General features: G+C 41.5%; 1 protein-coding gene across 2 annotated transcripts in view; it reads right to left on the bottom strand.

Annotated features, from left to right (window-relative positions):
* The window catches only part of txnl1 (thioredoxin-like 1), a 41,141-nt gene that overhangs the window by 13,370 nt on the left and 5,184 nt on the right, over positions 1 to 22,587 (bottom strand). For both annotated transcript variants that reach the window (XM_048535599.2, XM_048535609.2), the window contains exons 2-3: positions 11,376 to 11,472; positions 3,336 to 3,506 (exon numbers count right to left, since the gene is read on the bottom strand). In XM_048535599.2, coding sequence (XP_048391556.1) covers positions 3,336 to 3,506; positions 11,376 to 11,472 — 268 coding nt within the window. The remainder of the gene's footprint in view (positions 1 to 3,335; positions 3,507 to 11,375; positions 11,473 to 22,587) is intronic.

The raw sequence follows: 22,587 nt of genomic DNA, 5'->3' as shown, positions 1-22,587 counted from the left end.
TACACAGAATCCTATTGAGTACTAATGAAAGGACATTGACATTGACCAAAAATATGAACTGTTTCTCTCTCCACGGACGCTGCCAGAACTGAACACTTTGATCAATTTTCAAGTTCTCCATGAAAACCTGTGTACCATTGTACATTAAGTGTAAAGATCTGATGTATCATAACAGTGAACAGAGATTAGGGAGTTTTTTGGGCCAGAGCTTGCCAATGTAATGTAGCCTCCAATTTAATTGAAGGAGGCAGCTGGAACCTGGCAAAAATGCAACAGAAATTTCATTTCATTGTATGTACAGATTAAGATATTTAGTGTATCAGTTTATCATTAATTGTCATTGGCAATCACAGACATGACTTTCCCTACTTGGTACCTTCAAGAGAAACGCCAGAAACAACAGCTACTACTCTACATGGCCTTCATTTATCCGACTAAGCCTTTGGCTTAGTCATTCGGGTGGAGCTATGGAAACCCCTTTCAAAGACCAGCTTGCCAATAAATTTCATCAACATCCTCCATCTCCTCCTCAAAAAGATGTCAATGGCTGTCTCACCAATAGTAAAATATCAGAATCCTTTGAGGTCAAGACAGGTCATCACCTTTTCTCTATCTTCATCGCCATCATTCTTCCTCTTGTCAAGAACAAGCTTCGCAGTACTGTGGACACTGTCTACAGGATAAGGAGAAAGCTGTTCAACCAAAACCAGAAGAAAACAACATTGATCTCGCTTGTGGAACTTCATAATTTGGATAACAATATCACCTTTTCTCTCCCAGAAGAGAATCTTCAAGGCTCACTTAGTACCTTTACAGAAGCATACCAAAGAATTGGTCTCAGCCTCAACCCCTTTACCAAGCTATGCCAGGGCAAGTTCCTATCCATCCTGACACTAAGAGCAATGGACTAATCCTCCCAAACATGGAACATTTACCTCACTTGGGAAGCTACCTCTCATTTAAGGCCGACATCGTAGATGTAACGTGGCATCCAAATATGAATGCTACCCACAGATGTCTAAGGATGAGAGTCTTTGACAACTCTTACATCTGTGCTTGATCCATGTGTACAAGGCAGTCAGCCCCGTGACTCTTCTACATGGCTCTGAAACTTGGAATACGTATTGATGCTACTTCATGGCCCTTGACAATTACCATTACTGCTAATTGAGATAGGTTCTCTGCATCAACTAGGAAAACATATGCTGACATCAGCGTCCATAAAACAACTAACATCAACAGTATCATGTCATGATTATCGAAACCACATGCTTAGGATGCCAGAGTTCTGACTACCAAAGGAAATTTTCTTCAACCAACTCAGGGAGCCACTCAAATAAGAGCAGGACAGAGGAAGTTTTTCAAAGACTCCCTGAAGGCTTCCCTCAAGAAATGATACAATCAAAGCATGGAAGGCCCTCGTTCAGAAGAACTCAACTTGGAGGAAATTCCTGTATGAAGGGACACAATTATAGAACATAGATCAATACAGTGTAGAACAGGCCCTTCGGCCCTCGATGTTGCGCCGACCTGTGAATTAATCTAAGCCCCTCCCCCTACACTATCCCATCATTATCCATATCCAAGGACACCAGTTCAGAAAGTACAGAAAGGGAACAGAAAAAAAGGAATGGTATCAATCAAGGCCAAGGCCACGGCCACTTCCACATCCCACAAACATCTACCAACTATGTGCTCGAGGATCAGACTCACCAGTCACACAAGGACCCACAAGAACTCATGACCAGTGACATGAATTTCCTAGGTGGACACTAATAACTGTATTAAGAACACACCGCTCTTATATTGAAATCCATGATAAATTCCAGATATGACGAGATATATATTCAGTCCCACACTGAGTCTAAAGCATATCTTTACTCTGATGAGGAATCAAAAAGAAAATCTTGTTTCAAACAGTACACTCAAGTTTAGCACACTCATTTTTCTCCATTGGAGATCCCATTGTGCATTCCAAATTCTGTATTATATACAATTTACTTAAACTTTAACCATTACATTCAAGACTTGAGTTCACAAGTCACTTAATATCATAATGGAGCTCCTGCACTACTTTCACGTGTTTTCAAATTGTCACCGTTTCTTTTCTAAACGTGTACTTCCAATGGTGAAAGCTGTCCAGCCACACACAAACCTAAAATAGTCAGCATCAGACTAATGAACTGTAAAAGACCTAACCAATCGTAATCAGTCATGGGTGGGATTTGGAATGGGGTCTATTTGATTTTCCTTCCCAACCCAAAGGCAGTAGCACACAATGAATTACAGTTAGCAATGAATTCTTCAGTAAAGAATATTAAGCCAATTCACTATTGTGTAACTTTAAGCACTTTCCCATGATCTTCTCAAACCAAACTTTGGCTTATTTTGCTGAGCAATAACATTTTGTACTTACCTAATTAGGTCATTGATATTATGTTATAATTTAATCACGAGCTGACAAGGTTTGCATTATTTGTCTAAAAGTGGGATTTCCCAGAATCTTCAAGCTCAATTGTGTTGGTTTGTCCCCCAGAATATTTGTTTTTAATGTGCTGACAAAGGAAGATTTACCTTATGATGTCAGCCAAGATGCATTAACCATGCTCTCAGATCTGTATTAAAAAGGTGATAGTTAAAATTTCAACTCTAATGACTGAACAAATAGATTTACAGAATGATGCAGCATAGGAGGTGGCCATTTTTCCCATCATACATATGAGGCATCATCAGGATTGGTACTTCATTAGTTGTACCTTGACCACAAATTCTTAAGCTCTTTTCTCTAAGTAGCTAGTTTTCTTAATTCAATACTTCAAGGCAAAGTGAGTGATTTAAAAATGATGCATGCATATTTCTCATCCATTCAAACCTCAAACAGCTTAGCGTACCCTTGCCAGCTTGTAAGCCTTTAAATTAGAGCTCGCTTGAATGCATGGAGAATAGAATTTTAGAACCATGCAACCCAAATGTCAAGAAAATGCAAACAAACGCCTCTCTCCTGCTTTTCTGCTACAGCTGCATAAATTTCTGTTCTACTCAGTATTTACATTCTGAAAACTACAGTGGAATCTGTTTCCACCCATTCAAGTATTGCACTCCAGATACTTATTGCTGGATGAGAAAAACTGCCATTTCCTTCTTGAATTTTGGCCAACTTAAGAGAAAGAGGAAGTATTATTGTGAATATGCTAGGTTTTTCTTTGACAGAACAGTATACAAGATATTCAAAAACAGTTCAGAGTAAGATTGGGTAATTTTCATGAGTGATAAGGAAGTAATAACTCACTTAAAAAAATGTGCTTATGGTTTTCACAGAACCTTGTTTTACTTACATATCCTCTGGGAATGTCCAGATCTTCAATTCCAGGATCATTTTCCAGATGCTGTTTGATTTTCTCTTCTAATCCATTGGCATCTGCTCCGTGAAGGTGGTCAATTCTTACTTTATTTCGGAAGAATAAAAATGATGGTGTTGCTGTGATGTTATTGGCTGTTGCTGTTTGCTGAAACAGTAATAAGTTTATTAATAATTTCAAAACTTAAATGAAACAGAACTATTTCTGATTTCTAATTCCCTGGGATTGAAATCAAATTCAGATTATAGGATATATACTAGACAATGCTGAAGGACGGCGGGGCACAGGGGATAATGGAAGCATGAAATTGAGGAAGACGGAAGGAAGCCTTTAATACAGACAAAGTCACACTTAAATTACACATATCCTGGATGATCCTATGCTGAGTTTCAAATCCTGTAACTGGGTAACCTACCCTCAGATACGTGGTAATCTGCATCTGCAACTCACTGGTACGACTGTTGAAATGCCTCAAAGTTTGATTTGTCCACAATTTTCTTCATCAGTTTCAAGATCCACTCTAACCGTTTCCCATTCAGAACTCCATAGCTTGTATACTATTCCATAAAAATTCAAGCACAATCAATGTCATTCTTGAGAGTCACAGGGTCATCACATTAAAAATCTTCATCTATCCTAAAATCTTGCAAATCTTTCTACTTTCTTCTCCAACCTGATGTTTAGCAGATCCTCCCTGTCTAAACACCATCTATTTAAAATCTAAGACAGCTTTCAACAATCAAACCATAAGATCATAAGATATAGGAGCAGAAATTAGGCCATTCAGTACATCAGGTTTACTCTACTAATCAATCATGATTGGTAAGTTTCTCAACTCCATACTCATGCTTTCTCCCTGCGAGCCTCGATCGCCTTGAAAATCAAGAACTTATCTATCTGACTTAAATATACTAAATGACCTGGTCTCCACAGACTTCTGTGGCAACGAATTCCGTAGCTGCATCATTCACTGGCTGAAGACATTTCTCCTCACTTCTATTCTAAAGGGTCTGACCATTACTCGAAGGCCCTTGGGTCCTAGTTTCTCCTGCCAATGGGAACAGCTTCCCAACATCCACCCTGTCCAGGCCATTCAGTATTCTGTAAGTTTCAATTAGATACCCCCTTCTAAATACCATCAACGATAGACACAAAGCCCTCAAATTTTCCTCATAATTAGCTGTTCATTCCTGGGATCATTCTTGTGAACCTCCTCTAGACCAGCTCCAAGGCAAGTACATCCTTGCTGAGGTATGGGGTGTAAAATCACTCATTACTCTAAATGAGGTCTAAATAGAGATTTATAAAACTTCAGAAGTACATCCCTGCTTTTATATTCTAGTTCTCTCGAAATAAATGCCAACACTGGATATGTCTTCCTAACTACTAACTCAACCTGCCAGTTTACCTTAACAGAATCTTGGATTAAGACTCCCAAGTCCCTTTGCACTTCAGATTTCCGAATTTTCTCCCTATTTATAAAATAGCCTATGCTTCCACACTTCCTACCAAAGTGCATGACTTTCCCACATTGCAATGCCGGAGAGGGTAGCGGAGTCGGCCTCATTAAGTAGGGGTGGAGGTTAGATAGAATTTAGGACTAGGGTAAAAGTTCGGCACAACAGAGTGGGCAGAAGGGCCGGTACTGTGCTGTACTGTTCTATGTTTTATGTATCCTACCTGCCACTTCTTTCCCACTTACCTAACTCATCTAAATCCTTCTGCACCCTCCCCACCTCCTTACTACTACTTGTCCTTCCACCATCTGAAAACTTAGCCAGAATGCCCTCAGTTTCTTCATCTAGATCATTCATGTATAAACTGAAAAGTTGTGGTCCCAACACGGATCCTTGTGGAACACCACTTGTCACTGGCTGCCCTCCTGAGAAGGACCCTTTCATCCCTACTCTCTGCTTTCCGCCAGACAGCAAGTCTTCAGTCCATGCTTGCATCTTGCCTCTAACACCATGGGCCTTTATGTTACTCAGAAGCCTCCTATGAGGCTTGTCAAAGGCCTCCAGGAAGTCCAGAAAGACGACATCCATTGGTTCTCCTTGGCCTCACCTGCTAAATTATCGCCACAAAGAATTCTGATAGATTTGTCAGGCATGACCTCCCATTGATGAAACCATGCTGAATTTGCCCTAGTTTATCATACACTTCCAAGTTTTCAGAAATCTCATCCTTCTGTGGGTTACAAAATCTTACCAACGACCAAGGTCAGGCTATGTGGCCTGTAATTTCCTGTCTTATGCCTTACTCTCTTCTTAAATGGGGGGGAGTTATACTAGCAATTTTCCTGTCCTGAGACCCTCCCGGACTCCATTGATTCCTGAAAGATCAATAGTAATGCCTCCACTATTGCTTCAGCCATCTCCTTCAGAACTCAAACAAACTTTTGTGATATAACTCTTGTCCACCACCATGAAAACTATTGCGAAATACTTAAATCAGTTCCTCAGCCATTTCTTTGTTCTCCACTACTACTGTTGTGACATCGGTATCGTATTGTGGATAGTGAGCCAGGACTTTAGAATTTGTTCATAAAATGAGGGGGGGGAAGCAGTTCGTGGTCCCCATGTGTTTTTTTAGGCTTGGAGTTTAAACAAATGTCGGCAGGTAGCAGAGGCACAGAGTTGCTGAAATTGTAACATTGTATCAAAAGGCTATACCATTAGCAGGTAAAGCAGCACTTTTACTAAGACTGTTACAGAGAAAGTAGGAACTGCTGATGCTGGAGTATGAGATAACAAGATGTAGAGCTCGATGAAAGCCGCAGGCCAAGCAGCATCAGAGGAGCAAGAAAGCTGACATTTTGGGTCTGGACCCTTTCAGAAATGGGGGAGGGAAGAGGATTCTGAAATAAATAGGGAGCGAGGGGGAAGTGAATAGAAGATGGATAAAGAAGATAAGTGGAGAGGATACAGACAGGTCAAAGAGGCGGGAGTGGAGCCAGTAAAGGTGAGTGTAGGTACAGAGTTAGGGAGGGGATAGGTTGGTCCAGGGAGGACAGACAGGTCAAGGAGGTGGGATGAGGCTATTAGGTAGGAGATAGGGTGGCGCTTGAGGTGGGAGGAGTGGATAGGTGGGAAGACAGGTTAGGGAGGCAGGGAAGAGCTGGGCTGGTTTTAGGATGCGGTTGGGCGAGAGGAGATTTTGATATTTGTGAAGTCCACATTGATACCATTGGGCTGCAGGGTTCCCAGCGAAATATGAGATGCTGTTCCTGCAACCTTCGGGTGGCATCACAGTGGCACTGCAGGAATCCCAGGATGGACATGTCAACCAAGGAGTGGGATTGGGGGGGGGGGGGGTGAAATGGGTCACGACTGGGAGGTGCAGTTTTACTAAGACAACAGGTTTTGAATTTAGCCAATTAATTTAAACCTGGCCCTGGATACCAAAGCTCAATTAAATTTAAATTTGTTGGTTTTGACAGCCTCAGACCAATCCTGTTATAAAGAAATATATAGGTCATCATGGGTATAAAAGAAGAGGGCACTTAAAAATCAGTGAGAGAGCAAACTACCATCTGTTAAGAGAACTGCTCTCAACAGCTATCAATTGTAAACAAAGAAAATCACTGGCACTCACAGAAATAGCCAACATCTCAGAGAATAAGCACCATCTAAATAAAGGTACTATGGCACTCTTAGCTAATTTTCCTGATACAAGAATTTGGCAGAAGGTGTCGTTCCTAAAAGGCAAAGAATATTCTGGAAGATTTATCCTGGCTGTAATTTTGAGAGATTACGCTTTAAATTTTATAAATTAATTTGGTTTATACAAGTGGGGCTTGTATCTACTGCAGCAGCATACAATTAGAACTTTGTTTTATTCAAGAATAGTTATTTTGGTAATAGTAGTTAAGGGGGAATTGTTCGGTTTGTTAGTAGTTCTGTTAACTTGTTAACTATTAGAGCTAGATAACTACATTTGTTTTTTGACTTAGTAAGTTCATTTTGTTTCACCTGTCCAAAACAGATTGGGAAGTAAAAGGCAGGTTATACCACTTTACAAATTTCCTTTAACAGATTGAGGTGCAGCGAGCTTTTCTGGAGGTTTTGGTTTTAATTATCAAAGGGGTTCAACCACTCCTTTGTAAGACTACTTCTCCAGCAAGATTTCCCAGCAACCCAATGTCCACTTTTGCCTCTCTTTTGCCCTTTGTACGAAAGAAACTCTTGCAATCATCTCTTACATTACTGGCTAGATTACCCTCATATTTAATCTTCTCCCTCATTACTTCTTTTCTCTTTGCCCTCTATTGGTCTTTGTGGGCTTCCCAATCGTCAAGTTTCCTGCTGACCTTCGCCACGTTATATGATTTCTCTTTTGCTTTTATGCCATCCCTACTTCTTGTCAGCCATGGCTATCTTATCTTCCCCTTAATATGCTTCCTTTTCCTAAGAATGAATTTTGCTGTTTCCCCTGAATTATTCCCAGCAACTCTTGCCATTGCTATTCTACTGTCTTTCCTTATGCCTCTGTAGTTGCCAGTAATACCATTCATCTGACTCCACCTTCTCCCTCTCAAATTGTAGAGTAAATTCTATCATATTATGGTCACTGCCTCTTAAGTGTTCCATCACCTTAAGCTCCGTTATCAAGCCTGTCTCATTACACAACACTAAATCCAGAATTGCCTGTTCCCCAGTGGGCTCCAACACAAGCTGCTCCAAAAAGCCTTCCCGTAGACAGTCCACAAATTCCTTTTCTTGCAATCCACTACCAACCTGATTAAAAACCAAAAGAACTGCAGATGCTGCAAATCAGTTCTGAGTAAGGGTCACCGGAGAAACGTTAACTGTTTTTTCCTTCACAGATGCCGCCAGATTTTCCAGCAACTTTGTTTTTCATTTTCCTAGTCCACTTGCATATTGAAACCCCCCCATGATCTCTTCAACACCTTTTCTATCGTTTGGTATATTTTGTGCTGTTTCAATTATGGTTCTGTTACCTTTGCAGTTCCACAACTCTACTCACACAGATTCTACATCATTTGGACCTACTTTTTTTCTTGCTATTGATTTAATTTAGTTTCTTACTAATAAGGCAACCCACCCTCTCTGCCCACCTGCCTGTCTTTTTGATAGAATGTATGTCCTTGGATATTTAGCTCCCAATCCTAATCCTCTTGCAGCCACGTCTCCATGATGCCCACCATATCATACCTGCCAATTTTAATGTGCGTCACAAGCTCATTTTTTATTCTATTTCATATACCACGTGCATTCACATTCTACACATTCAGCCCTGTCTTGACATTCCCTCCTCATTGTCTTCCATTTATCCAGTGTACCTGAAGTTTGATTCCTAACCCCTTCCAAGCATACTGTCCTGTGTTGTGGGCTGGAGACTTTAATAATCTCTCCTGAGTTCTCCCTTCTTTTCATGTTCTTCCATGTGATTGAACCCCACTCCACAGATGTTATCCTGCTACTTTGTTTCGCATTGGCCATAATACTCGTTAAACACAGGTCATTCTATTATTGCTGCCTGACTACTTTTCTCTGGCACCCTCAAAAATAAACTGAATTTATTCGACTGCACTTCTGTTCATATCATGACTTTTTTTTGCTGTTTAAAAATGTCCATCAATTGCCATTAAAAATGAAGTTGCTAGTTTATTGCACCTGCCACAAACTCAACTTCTCAACAAGTCACTATGCTTTAAAGGAGAAGGAAGGTAACAGGGAACTGTTTTATTCAACACATTTTTGCCATTAATAAAGGAATATCAAGTGAGAGCAGAATATGTCCAGCACTTTCCAGCACCGTATGGCCACACAATGCAAAAAAAAATCATTTTTTTGTGAAGAAGGATCTAGGCCCGAAACGACAGCCTTGCTGCTCAGCCTCCTTCGTTCATTCAGCTCTATACCTTATTATCTCAGATTCTCCAACATCCGCAGTTCCTCCTATCTCTAGTAGAGGACTATCGTGATTTTGATAGACTGACCAGTGTTGTTATGACTCCATGATAGAAAGACAGAAAACAACGGAAAGTAGGAAGTCAGGGAGTGATGACATGATATTAAGTTTGAGTTTGAAAAAATTAAGACAACAGAAGATTTGAGATAACAAAGTGTGGAGCTGGATGAACACAGCAGGCCAAGCAGCATCTCAGGAGCACAAAAGCTGACGTTTCGGGCCTAGATCCTTCATCAGAGAGGGGGATGGGAGAGGGAACTGGAATAAATAGGGAGAGAGGGGGAGGCGGACCGAAGATGGAGAGTAAAGAAGATAGGTAGAGAGGAGAGTATAGGTGGGGAGGTAGGGAGGGGATAGGTCAGTCCAGGGAAGATGGACAGGTCAAGGAGGCGGGATGAGGTGGTAGGTAGGAAATGGAGGTGCGGCTTGAGATGGGAGGAAGGGATGGGTGAGAGGAAGAACAGGTTAGGGAAGCAGAGACAGTCTGGGCTGGTTTTGTGATGCGGTGGGGGGCGGGGAAGAACTGGGCTGGTTTTGGGATGCAGTGGGGGAAGGGGAGATTTTGAAGCTTGTGAAGTCCACATTGATACCATTGGGCTGCAGGGTTCCCAAGCGGAATATGAGTTGCTGTTCCTGCAACCTTCGGGTGGCATCATTGTGGCACTGCAGGAGGCCCATGATGGACATGTCGTCTGAGGAATGGGAGTTGAAATGGTTCGTGACTGGGAGGTGCAGGTGTTTGTTGTGAACCGATCAGAGGTGTTCTGCAAAGCGGTCCCCCAAGCCTCCGCTTGGTTTCCCCAATGTAGAGGAGGGCCACAACAGGTGCAATGGATACAATATTACCACATTGGTAGACGTGCAGGTGAACATCTGCTTGATACGGAAGGTCATCTTGGGGCCTGGGATAGGGGTGAGGGAGGTGGTGTGGAGGCAAGTGTAGCACTTCCTGCGGTTGCAGGAGAAGACCCCTCCACACCCGGCACCTTCCCCTGCAACCGCAGGAAGTGCTACACTTGACCCACACCACCTCCCTCTCCCCTATCCCAGGCCCCAAGATGACCTTCCATATCAAGCAGATGTTCACCTGCACATCTACCAATGTGGTAATATTGTATCCATTGCACCCATTGTGGCTTCCTCTACATTGGGGAAACCAAGCGGAGGCTTGGGGACCGCTTTGCAGGACACCTCCGCTCGGTTCGCAATAAACAACTGCACCTCCCAGTCGCGAACCATTTCAACTCCCCCTCCCATTCCTAAGACGACGTGTCCATCATGGGCCTCCTGCAGTGCCACAATGATGCCACCCAAAGGTTGCAGGAACAGCAACTCATATTCCACTTGGGAACCCTGCAGCCCAATGGTATCAATGTGGACTTCACAAGCTTCAAAATCTCCTTCCCCCACTGCATCCCAAAACCAGCCCAGTTCTTCCCCTCCCCCTCCCCCTACTGCATCACAAAACCAGCCCAGCTCGTCCCCTCCTCCCACTGCATCCCAAAACCAGCCCAGCCTGTCTCTGCCTCCCTAACCTGTTCTTCTTCTCACCCATCCCTTCCTCCCACCTCAAGCCACACCTCCATTTCCTACCTACCACCTTATCCCGCCTCCTTGACCTGTCCATCTTCCCTGGACCGACCTATGCTCTCCCTACCTCCTCACCTATACTCTCCTCTCTACCTATCTTCTTTTCTCTCCATCTTCAGTCCGCCTCCCCCTCTCTCCCTATTTATTCCAGTTCCCTCTCCCCATCCCCCTCTCTGAAGGGTCTCGGCCCGAAACGTCAGCTTTTGTGCTCCTGAGATGCTGCTTGGCCTGCTGTGTTCATCCAGCTCCAGATTTTGTTATCTTGGATTATCCAGCATCTGCAGTTCCCATTATCACAGAAGATTTGAGATCTCTGGGGTCTACAGAAAAATAGTGATGATGCCAAAAGGAAGAAAGAAGGGGCTGTATATTGCAGCATGGTAGACATATTAGCTGAAACATTTTCAGGAAAAATAAAAAACATTTGGACGGCTTCAGATAAATCTTGCTTTTAATTCAGTTACCAATCATAGGCATTTTTGACCTACTTACCTGACACTGATGTACATCCACCTCCAAAAAGACAGCATGTGGGTATTTGGAACTCATTGCACTGAAAGCTGGTGCTATTCTCACACATGGTCCACATCTTTAAAAAGAAATCACAAAAGTTTGCTCACCAACCAAACTTACAGATCAGCATATTTTTGATTCCTGATGATGAAAAATAACCAGTGAGAGGGCTATTATTTTAACTTACATTCCTCAACAGCCCTGCTCAAAGGGGTGTATTCAGCAGAATACATTCAATGTCTTGATTCACAATATCTCTTGTCTATTTTAATAAAAGTTTGAGTCATGTTCACCATTGATCTGTTTTTTCTCCAATGGAAGAGAGTCATTCAGTCCTCACTATGCCAAGTTATAAAATAATCCTAGCTGCTTGCAGTTCTCTCTCCAAAGCTACTATAGCACTGATGGTAAAATCTCAAAAGATAGATATTCTTAATAAGAACTCAGTTACATAGTGCTGAAAAGGCCTGTTTCAATTTATTATTCAGTATCCTCGAAAATAACAAAGGCCAACCAGGCACTAGCTTTACTTTAACCACATACTCATAACATAAAAACAGGAAACATGCTGAGGTTTACCTCTGCCAACAGACATCAGTTTATCCTTTAACCACAAATTCCTTAAATTGTTTGGCAAAAATTTTGCAAATGTGTGCATTGATGGCCACCACAAACACCTTTAAGGGTAAAATTAGTAAACCACTGTCAATAAACTAAGCACTCAGGTAAGGGTAAGCCACATTGCTCTGAGCATGGAATCACATATATGCTGGACTGGGTAAGCTGTATGCAGAAAGTCACAAGCAGATATCACCATCAAATGACGAAAAGCTTGGTCTCACAGGAGATGAATGTGTCATATAAGAGAAAAGCAGAGATGTGTTGGGAACAAGTTCCAGAAAGTGAAGGCCCAAGAATCTGAAAGGATTCTTAAAAGGACATACATGAACAAGACAGGTTGTGTTACAAGTTGGTAATTTCATTGCCACTATTATTGAGCTTTGCAGTTCCGATTTCTTCAAGTAATTTGAAGTAAATTGTTCAGCCACTGCAGTGGGAAAGGGACTCATGTTTCTGGATAATTATCTCCAACCTCTGCACCCTATTCTGGGAATCAAAGATAACATCCAGCCTTTTTTCCTGACTACAGAACATTTCTTGAAGCCCCCCTCCCCTCTACCTTTAGCAACAAGGGGAAATCATGATTTCTTGACTGCACAAATCATTTTATCCAATGAGATTCACCAAATAATCATTCACTCCTATTCTCAATTAACAGTTGATCACAGAACTTCCCGTCCAGAATCCCAGTTTAGCCGAGATGTATAATGGGTCCATCCTTTCAAGCGCTTCTGCTCTATCCTCTAAATCTGTTGCCATCACCCTTCACCTCCAAAAACAAACCTTTCAACCTTTGTCCTTGCAAACAATCATTCCCAAATTTATCCTTACCTCTCCAAGATATTTGTGCCTGTCCTAACTCTACCATTTCGTGCATCATCAATCACAATGGGTCCCTATTCGTGTCTGTTCTATCAGGTACCTAAGCCTCCAAGATTCCCTGCACCCCTTTACTTGGCTTTTCTGCACTTAAAACCCAACTTTATGACCAAATGTTTGGTCATTTGGCATTAGATCACATGTCTTGTTACATCACACTTTGTTTTGTAATGCTCCACTGAAGCACCTAGAAAAGTTTCATTCTGTTAAAGACACTACATATAGATAGCTGACATTGATTATCAGTACAGCCAGTGTAACATACCTATCACCAACAAGAACCGGTTACTATCGCTGTTTCATTTAATTTGTAAGTAACTTTTTAAATGCAATCAATTTCTTTCAAGCTGGACATCATGCCATACAACCAAAATGACATTGCCAGTACATGCCACCGTATATATTTCGCATATACATATATCCAGAACCACCAACATTTCTCATTGGTAAAATGCCAGAATCCATTAAAATAGTAGAAATTTTTTGAAAATCTGAATTCAATCAAGCAGATTGGCCTCGTGGCATTACAATTACGAATAACCCAGAGGCACAGGCAATGTTCTGGGATCAAGGTTCAAAACCCAACATGGCAGATGGTGGAATGTCAATTCAATTATAAATCTGGTATTAAGAAGCTGAAGATTGTATGATTGCTGATTGTCAGAAAAACACATGTCATTTACTGGAGGACAAAAGCTGACGTTTCGGGCCTAGACCCTTCTGGGCCGAGGTCCAAAACATCAGCTTTTGTGCTCTTAGGATGCTGCTTGGCCTGCTGCGTTCATCCAGCTCTACACTGTTATCTCGGACTCACCAGCATCCCCAGTTCCCATTATCTCTGATACACTTCATTTATTAATGTCTTTTAGGGAAGGAAATTGCTGTCCTCAACAATGTGGTTGATTCTTAACTGCCCTCTGGAAAACATCGATGGGCAATCAACGGTGATCTAGCCAGCAACATTCACTGTCCGGGACTGAACATTCATCTTTAAAAATCAACTTGGTTTTATGAAAAGGAAATAGTATTTGCAGAATTTATTAGTCAGCTGAGCATATAACAAGCAGGGTGGCTAAAGGGAAACCAGATGAAGTCCCAGGGGTGTTCAATCAGGTGCCAAACAAAACTTTACTCCACAGAAATAAATTGTGCATGACAAAGCGGGAGGAGCACATTAACGTTGATAGAGTCTTTGCTAACAAAACAGAGTTTGGAGTAATCAGCTGTTACCAAGTTTGCAAACTGTAACGAATGGCAACAATTTACATTCTATGTTAACAGTTAAGAACTTATAGAGCTAAACTCAGGTGAGACAAATTTCATTCTAGCCTGATGAAACAAAGATAGGTAAAAAAAAAAGCAAGGTGTGAGCAACATATAAAAGGAGTCTGCGAAGCATGTCCTAGGTTGTGCAAGTGAGCAGTAGTTGGGAATAAAATGGGAAAAAATGTAAGGTTATCCGCTTTGGTAACATGGATAGATAGCAAATTTTAAATGCTGCAAGGGATCTGGGTGTCTTTGTACATGAATCTCAAAACGTAAGCAACAGGTACAGCAGGAAGGTGTATAGAATATTGGCCTTTGCAACAAGGGGCATGGAGTGCAAAAGTAGTGAAGTCCTATTACAAGTGGACAGAGCATGAGCAAAACAACTCCCAAGGTACTGTGCACTTTTTTTATACCTAGTTAAAGAGGAATACATTTGCATTGGAAATTAAACATTAGAGCAGAAGAACAAGTTATTTTATACACCTGTACGGAGTATCTACTTACACACAGGCCCTCTTTGTAGGCAAGAACACATACACATGTGGCACCGTTTTTAATGTAGGAGGGGCTATGGAGCCACCCAATCTCTGCTGCACCCACCACATTGCCCTGAGTTTTAATGGACAGGGGGTTTTAGTTTTTACAAATTGAAATAAGGTGAGCAAATGTCAGAGTTCAAGTGTTCTCAGCACAGATTTCTGCAACAGAATGTCCTAAAGCCAACAAGCCATATTTGATTTAACAAATATAAGAACTACATTTAACAATACTTGAAATTTTACCTAACTGAGATCACAATGAGTTTAAACCCATAACCGAAAAGGAGAAACAATTCAAGAAAGTTGACCCGAATATTAAATCTACCTGCCAAAATCTCAAGAGAAAACAAAAAGAATAAAATCGTGAAATTGCAAATTCCTGGGAAATGGAAGAAAAAGAAAGAAGGACAAATGAGCGCGCAAGGGCTACAGATAGCAAGTATAAAGGAAACTTATGGGCAATATCAAAATTGACAAAATGTTACACTTAAATTAGACAAAAATATTAACTATAAGCAAACTGTTTAATGGTGATACTAAAAACAGGAACGGTAATGGAGGAAGGGTTGGATATTTACTTTTTAAATCAGTAGTTTCAGTAAATCCAAACATTAAATCAGAGTCACTGTGTCATACAGTACAGAAACAGACCCTTTGGACCAACTCATCCAATCCAATCAAATATCTTAGTCCCATTTGTCTGAGCTCGCCCATATCCCTCTAAGCCTTTCCTATACATGGATCCATCTAAATTGCTTGTAAATGTAATTGTACTGTCTTCTACCACTTCTTGACAGCTGATTCCCTATGTACACCACGCTGCATGAAAATGTTGCCCCTCAGGTCCTTTTTCCCCCCTCTCACCTTAAATCTATGCCATCTAATTTTGGGCTCCATTACCCTTGGAAATCTTGTCTATGCCTTTCATGATTTTATAAACCTCCAAAGGTCACCCTTCAGCCTCTGACACTCCAGGAGAAAAAAGTCCAAACCTGTCCAGCATCTCCTTATAACCTATCACCTCCAAGTCCCAGCAACATCCTTGTAAATTTTTTCAGTACCCTTTTTAGGGTAACAACATCCTTCCTATAGCAGGGTGACCAGAATTGTACATGGTATTCTAGAAGTGGCATTATTAATGTCCTGTACAATCGCAACACGTCATTCCAACTCCTACACTCAATGCTCTGAAGACAAGAGTGACAAACACCTCCTTTACCACCCTGTCAATCTGTGACGCCACTTTCAAGGAACTATAAACCTGCAGTCGTATGTCTCTCTTTCTCAGGGCAGCATTGACTGCCACGAGAGATCATAGTTTTAAGGTGTTAGGAGGAAGGTATAGAGGAGACATCAGAGGGAGGTTCTTCACCCAGAGTTGTGAGCGCATGGAATACTTTGCCAGTGGTAGTCATGGAAGCAAAGTCATTAGTGACATTTAAGCGACTGCTGGACATGCACATGGACGGCAGTGAATTGAGGGGAATGCGAGTTAGGTTTTTATTTTTGGATTAGGATTATTCCATGGCACAACATCATGGGCCGAAGGGCCAGTACTGTGCTGTTCTTTTCTACGTTCTAAGTTCTCTGCTCAACAACACTCCCCAAGGCATCACCACAATTAATCATTAATCAGGAACAGTTCCATAAAATTTGCTGATACGAAGTAGACACTGCTGGCTAGTCCGGCAATTACTGCCAACCTCCTTTTTTTATATTCATCCATGTGATGTGGGTGTCACTGGCTGGGCCAATATTTATTACCCATCCCAAATTGACAGCTAACTGCCCTCTGGGCAATCATTGTTATGGGTTTGGAGTCACATGTAGGCCAGACCAGGTAAGGATGGTAGCTTCCTCCCCTAAAGGGCTCCAGTGAGCCAGATGGGTTTTTTCCAACAGATGACAATGGCTTCATAGACTACTAATTCCAGCATCTGCCACGGCAAGATTCAAACACAGGTGCCCAGAACATTATCAAGGTCTCTATATTAAATAATCTGGCAATAATAGCGCCAAGTCATCACATCCCCTAACAGGTCTGGAGAAAGTGTGGTAAAGCTGCCTTCCTGAGTGAATGGAGCAGGTTTGATGGGCTGAAGAGCCTACTTTTGTTGCTAGTTCTTACTTGTTAATAATTTAACCACTGCAGTCTTCACAATGTAGGACACCCAAAGTACTGCTTGGAAAGGAATGCAAGAATTTTTGCGATGTCACTAACAGAAGGAATGGCAGTATTGTTCCAAGTCAGGTTGCATGGAGCTTTGATGGAAATGTGTAAATGATTCTCTTGCATCTGCTATTTTTGTCCTTCTAGCTGGCACAGCAACCTGGTGAATTACTGCAGTGAATCTTGCAAATGCTACACACTACTGCCACTTGGCATCATCGGAGTGGGTTACAAGTCAGATGGGCTGCTTTCTCCTAGATGGTGTATGAAACTTCTTGAGTGTTAACGCAGCATAAAGCATTCTGTGCACAAGAGAGAGTATGTTTATGTCCACAGTATTTATTTGTCTGGTCCAGTTTCGTATCTGCAAATGGTAACCCGAAGGCATGTTAATAGTGGGAGATTCAGCCACCCTAAGACCACTGGATGTCAAGGAGAAATAGTCAAATCTTCATTTGTTTGAGCTAGCAAATGCCTGCCATTTGAGTGTCTCAAATTTTAACTGCACTTAGCACAAGCAAAAGGGACATGGACATCTTCAATTTGTGGTGTCATTAAAAGGTGAACACACTGCTTTGAAACATTCCTACTTCTGTTCTTATGAAAGAGGGAAGGTCAATTGTGAAGCAGTTGAACATGGTTGCAGTTAAGGCTTAACCCTGAGTAACTCCTGCAATATTATTAACTAGCGAGTTTTGAGAAGATTTGTAGCTCAGGTTGAGGTTCTGGGTGTGAGTTTGCTCGCTGAGCTGGAAGGTTCGTTTTCAGACGTTTCGTCACCATTCTAGGTAACATCATCAGTGAGCCTCCGACGAAGCGCTGGTGTTATGTCCCGCTTTCTATTTATCTGGTTAGGTTTCCTTGGGTTGGTGATGTCATTTCCTATGTTGGTGATAAACCTAACCAGATAAATAGAAAGCGGGACATAACACTAGCGCTTCGGAGGCTCACTGATGATGTTACCTAGAATGGTGACGAAACGTCTGAAAACGAACCTTCCAGCTCAGCGAGCAAACTCACACCCATTATTAACTAGATTGGTTTTGTCCTGCTTTTTGTGAAGAGATATTCCCTGGCATTTTCCCACAATGAGCCACTATGTGGCACCCAGAGAACATTGCGTTCCACCTATGTTAGGACCCCACATTTGCCTACACCAGCAGCCATTTGCCACTGTTTCATCTGTTCACTTAATCTTTTTAACAATTCTTTGTAAAGTTTCAGAGGCTCCACTAATGATGTCACCTAGCATGGTGACAAAACGTCTGAATGAGAACAAGTCAGCTCAGCGAGTAAGTCAACAAACTCACCCACGACCTGAGCTACAGATCTTTGCCAAAGCTCTATAACTTCCAATCTCATGCCACTCAGTAAAATTTCCAAAGCAGTTCATCAGACTTGATTTATCATAACTAACTAAATCCATCCACCAGGGGTGATTTGGTAGACAATTTTAGAGGACAGTTAAGAGTCAACCACATTGCTGTATGGATGGAGTCACACACAGGTCAAATCAGGTAAGGATAACTTGGCAGATTTCTTTCCCTAAAGATCAGTAGAATTTTTACCACAAGTGACATTTCCATAACTACTGGCAGTAATTCCACATTTCAGTGAATTCAAATTTCACCATCTGTCACAGTAGAATTCAAAAATCTATCCCCAAGGTACTAGCTTGGAGTTTTGGATAATGAGTGTAGAGTCCTTCTAACTATGCAAATGCTTCTCTTATTTGAGGGTCTAGCAACATCACTAGGTTCACCATTAACCAGAAACTAAACTGAACTGTCCATATACAAACTGTGGTTATAATAGTAGGTTAGACACTTTTCAGCAAACAACTAGTGTCCTGTCTCCACAAAACTTGGCCACCATTTACAACATGCAAGTCAAATGTCTAATGGAATACATTTTATTTGCCTGGATGAGTGCAACTCCAACAACTTCATACCATCCAAGACAAGTCTGCCAACTTGATTGACAATACAGCCAACACCTTGAATGCACAGCGGCAGCAGTATGTGTAATTTACAAGATACACTGTCGTAACTCAAGGTTCCTCGAGAGCATTTTCCAAATTCATGACCTCTAGCATCCAGAAGACAAAGGCAGCAGACACTTGGAGCACCTCCAAGGTCCCCTCCAGGCGACATGTCATCCTGACACGGAGCCACGTCCACTGTCCTGGGATCAAAATCCTGGAAATCCCATTTAACAGCACAGAGTTTCCCCATACTTCAAGCAGTGCAGCAGTTTAAGAAGGCAGCTGATCACCACCCTCGACAGGGCAAATAGGAACGGGTGGGAAATGGTGGCCCAGCCAGTGATGCCCACACCCCAACAATAAATCAAAAAAAAATACAGCAAGAATCTGGACAAGATTCAATTTTGGGCAGATAAGTGGTAAAAAGAATTCCAGCCACACAGGTGACCTATTTCTTGATTAATAACGCTTCCAAAACCCCAAGAAACAATCACTCTAGCATTGATACCCCTTGGCAAGTGAGTACAGGTGGTTCCAGATTTATGAAATTTGACTTATGAACATTTGTACTGGAGAACACAACTCTACACAAGGGCGTATTAATACTTTAAAGATCTGACATGCAAATGTTTACATACAGAACAAACAACGAAGAAAATTACAGCACAGAAACAGGCCCTTCGGCCCTCAAAGCCTGCGCCGAACGAAATCCTCTGTTTAAGCCTATCATCTATTTTCTAAGGGTCTGTATCTCTTTGCTCCCTGCCCATCCATGTACCTGTCCAGATACATCTTAAAAGACACTAACATATCTGCATCTACCACCTCTACTGGCAACGCATTCCAGGCACCCACCACCCACTGCATACAGAACCTTACTCCTCTCATTTTAAACTCATGATCCCTAGGAATTGAGTCCCCCACTCTGGGAAGAAGCTTCTTGCTATCCACCTTGTCTATACCCCTCATGATCTTGTAGACCTTAATCAGGTTCCCCCCTCAGTCTCCGTCTTAGAAAATAATCCTAATCTACTCAATCTTTCTTCATAGTTAGCACCCTCCATACCAGGCAACATCCTGGTGAACCTCCTCTGCACCCTCTCCAAAGCATCCACATGCTTTTGGTAACGTAATGACCAGAACTGTACACAGTACTCTAAATGTGCCCGAATAAAAGTCTTACACAACTGTAACATGACCTGCCAACTCTTGTACTGAATACCCCGTCCGATGAAGGAAAGCATGCCGTATGCCTTCTTGACTACCCTACTGAACTGCGTTGCCACCTTCAGGGAACAATGGACCTGAACACCCAGATCTCTCTGTACATCAATTTTCCCTAGGACTTTTCCATTTACTGCATAGTTTGCTGTTGAAGTAGATCTTCCAAAATGCATCACCTCGCATTTGCCCAGATTGAACTCCGTCTGCCATTTATCTGCCCAACTCTCCAGTCTATCTATATTCTGCTATAATCTCTGACAGTCCACTTCACTATCTGCTACTCTACCAATCTTAGTGTCATCTGCAAACTTGCATCACTGGACTCAAAACAATAACTGATTTCTCTCCACTGATGCTGCAAGACTCACTAAGCTTGTCAAACAATTTGTTTTTATTTCCGATTTCCGGCATCCACAGTTTTTTGTTTTTTGTTCAGGAAATAATCAAATTGACTTTTGACATGCTGGCAATGTATATCCTAAGCTAATGGAATGCTATCCTTTATTACAAAGTCAAGGATGTCTGTTCACTTACACCGGACATTGGCCAGATAACGTCACAAACAGTTTTGGTCTCTGTTTAAGGAAGGGCGTAAAGGTGGTTCAGTTGAGTTTGACTAGATACGTACTTGGAATGAGCAGGTTGTCTTGACAGCAAAGGTTGGACAGACCAGGCTTGTCTTCGCTGGAGTAAGGGTAACATGATTCCAGTATATTAAAAAAATCCTGATAAGCCATGACAAGATATGCAGGCAAAGATGGTTCCTAATGTGGGTCAGTTTTAAAGTAGAAGTTACCCTTTTAGAGCAGAAGGAAGTTATTTTCTCAGGGTACAGTGGAACTTTGGAACTCTACCTCAGAAGTAGTGGAGGTAGGGTCATGGAACTTTTTAACATTGGGGTAGGTAGATTCTTGTGAGGCGGAGAAACTTAGGATTGTTGACAGTGTAGAGGAATGTGGAACTCAGAACACAGAATACATGATCTTACTGAGTGACAGAACAGGCCTGAAGGACCAAATGGTATATTGCTGCTCCTAACTTGTACAATGACACAGTCTAAAATTAGATGCTAGGAAACATTTGTAAAAAGATAAATATTTGGAATGCTTCTGAAAACAAATGTTCAAGCATCAATTGCTAATTTTAAATGAGCTTTAAAGATCTTTTCAAAGGTATCAGAAGGCAAATCAGCTATAGTTTTATCAAATGGCTGACAAGACACAAGGAGCTAAATGGCTCCTTACGTTCCTATGTGCATAAAGGTGGAGGCTGTAAAAGGAAACACCACAGTTTAGGGACTTGGCAGCTGAATGCATAACAGTCAATGGTAGAATGAAGAATACAGATATGTGCAAGAGTTAAGAATTGGAGAACAGCAGAAATTTTGGAGGGTATGGGAGCATAAGCTCCTTAGGAGCAAAGAAAGCAGGAGAGAAGAGTTTTACTATAGTTATGTAAGTTGTCATTTGTGATTTTAATAAGGGCTATTTTTTGGGAAGTGAAACTAAGTAGAGTTCAAAGATAGTACTGCCTGATTGATAAATTTGGGTTTTTCAGGAAAGAACACATTCAGGGTTTGGAGAGGAAAAGTCAAGTGGAAATGGGATGATAGTTTGCAAGGTTAGAGGATTAAAGGATTCCTCACTTGGTGTAGTGAGAGCTGATTTGAAGGAGAGAAATGCATTATCACCATCACCTAATGATGGGATGTCAGGTGACAGCAGTTGATCATGGATTCATAGTATGGTGGGGGACAAAAAGTGCCGTTTAAGCAATCCAATTAGACACACCTTTTTCTTTAATCCAAGAGCTCCTCTTTTTCCCCTCACCATTAAACATGTATCTAGTACTCTTGAATGTTATTCATCTTCTTTGTCACCCTTTCAGGGAGTGCATTCCAGACCACAGTAACTCATTCAATCTCAGGTTCTTTTACCAATCACCATAAATCTGTACCATCTGGCTCTTCTAGGATTGTAAACAGTTCATTCTGAGTAAATATATTCAAGGTCCTTTATGGTTTGAAATACCTCAAATTTCCTTTTATGTTCTGCTTGAAGGAACAAAGCCTCAGTTTCTTGAGTAACTATAAACATTCTGATATCACTCTAGGACCCTCTCACAGGCTTTGACTTCCTCCTAAAGTTATGGCACTCAGAAGTGAACAAAATACTGTCTGCAATTTAATCTACATTGCATGTTGGTTGAACTTACTTGTTTTGGTACTCCATCTCCCTCTACTAATAAATCTAGGAACTTCAAGCTTAAGATAACTTCAATGTCCTGACATCTTCAAAAGTGTGTGCAATTATGCCTGGCGTTTCACTATTTCAAGGGAATGCCGTTACTTTAAAGTTCAATAACTATTTTCCTCACCAATCTTTGACGCCAAGCCATCTCTCATCCAATTTACTGATGAGACATCTTCCCTTTAAGCATCATTACCATCCACTAAACTTTCCCCATGTCCTTATCATAACCATTCTAAATCTGATGATGTTACTA

Source organism: Stegostoma tigrinum, chromosome 1, assembly GCF_030684315.1.
Source record: "Stegostoma tigrinum isolate sSteTig4 chromosome 1, sSteTig4.hap1, whole genome shotgun sequence".
Taxonomy (NCBI): Eukaryota; Metazoa; Chordata; class Chondrichthyes; order Orectolobiformes; family Stegostomatidae; genus Stegostoma; species Stegostoma tigrinum.
Note: the sequence above shows the minus strand (reverse complement) of the source record. Positions and strands in the feature narration are given on the sequence as shown.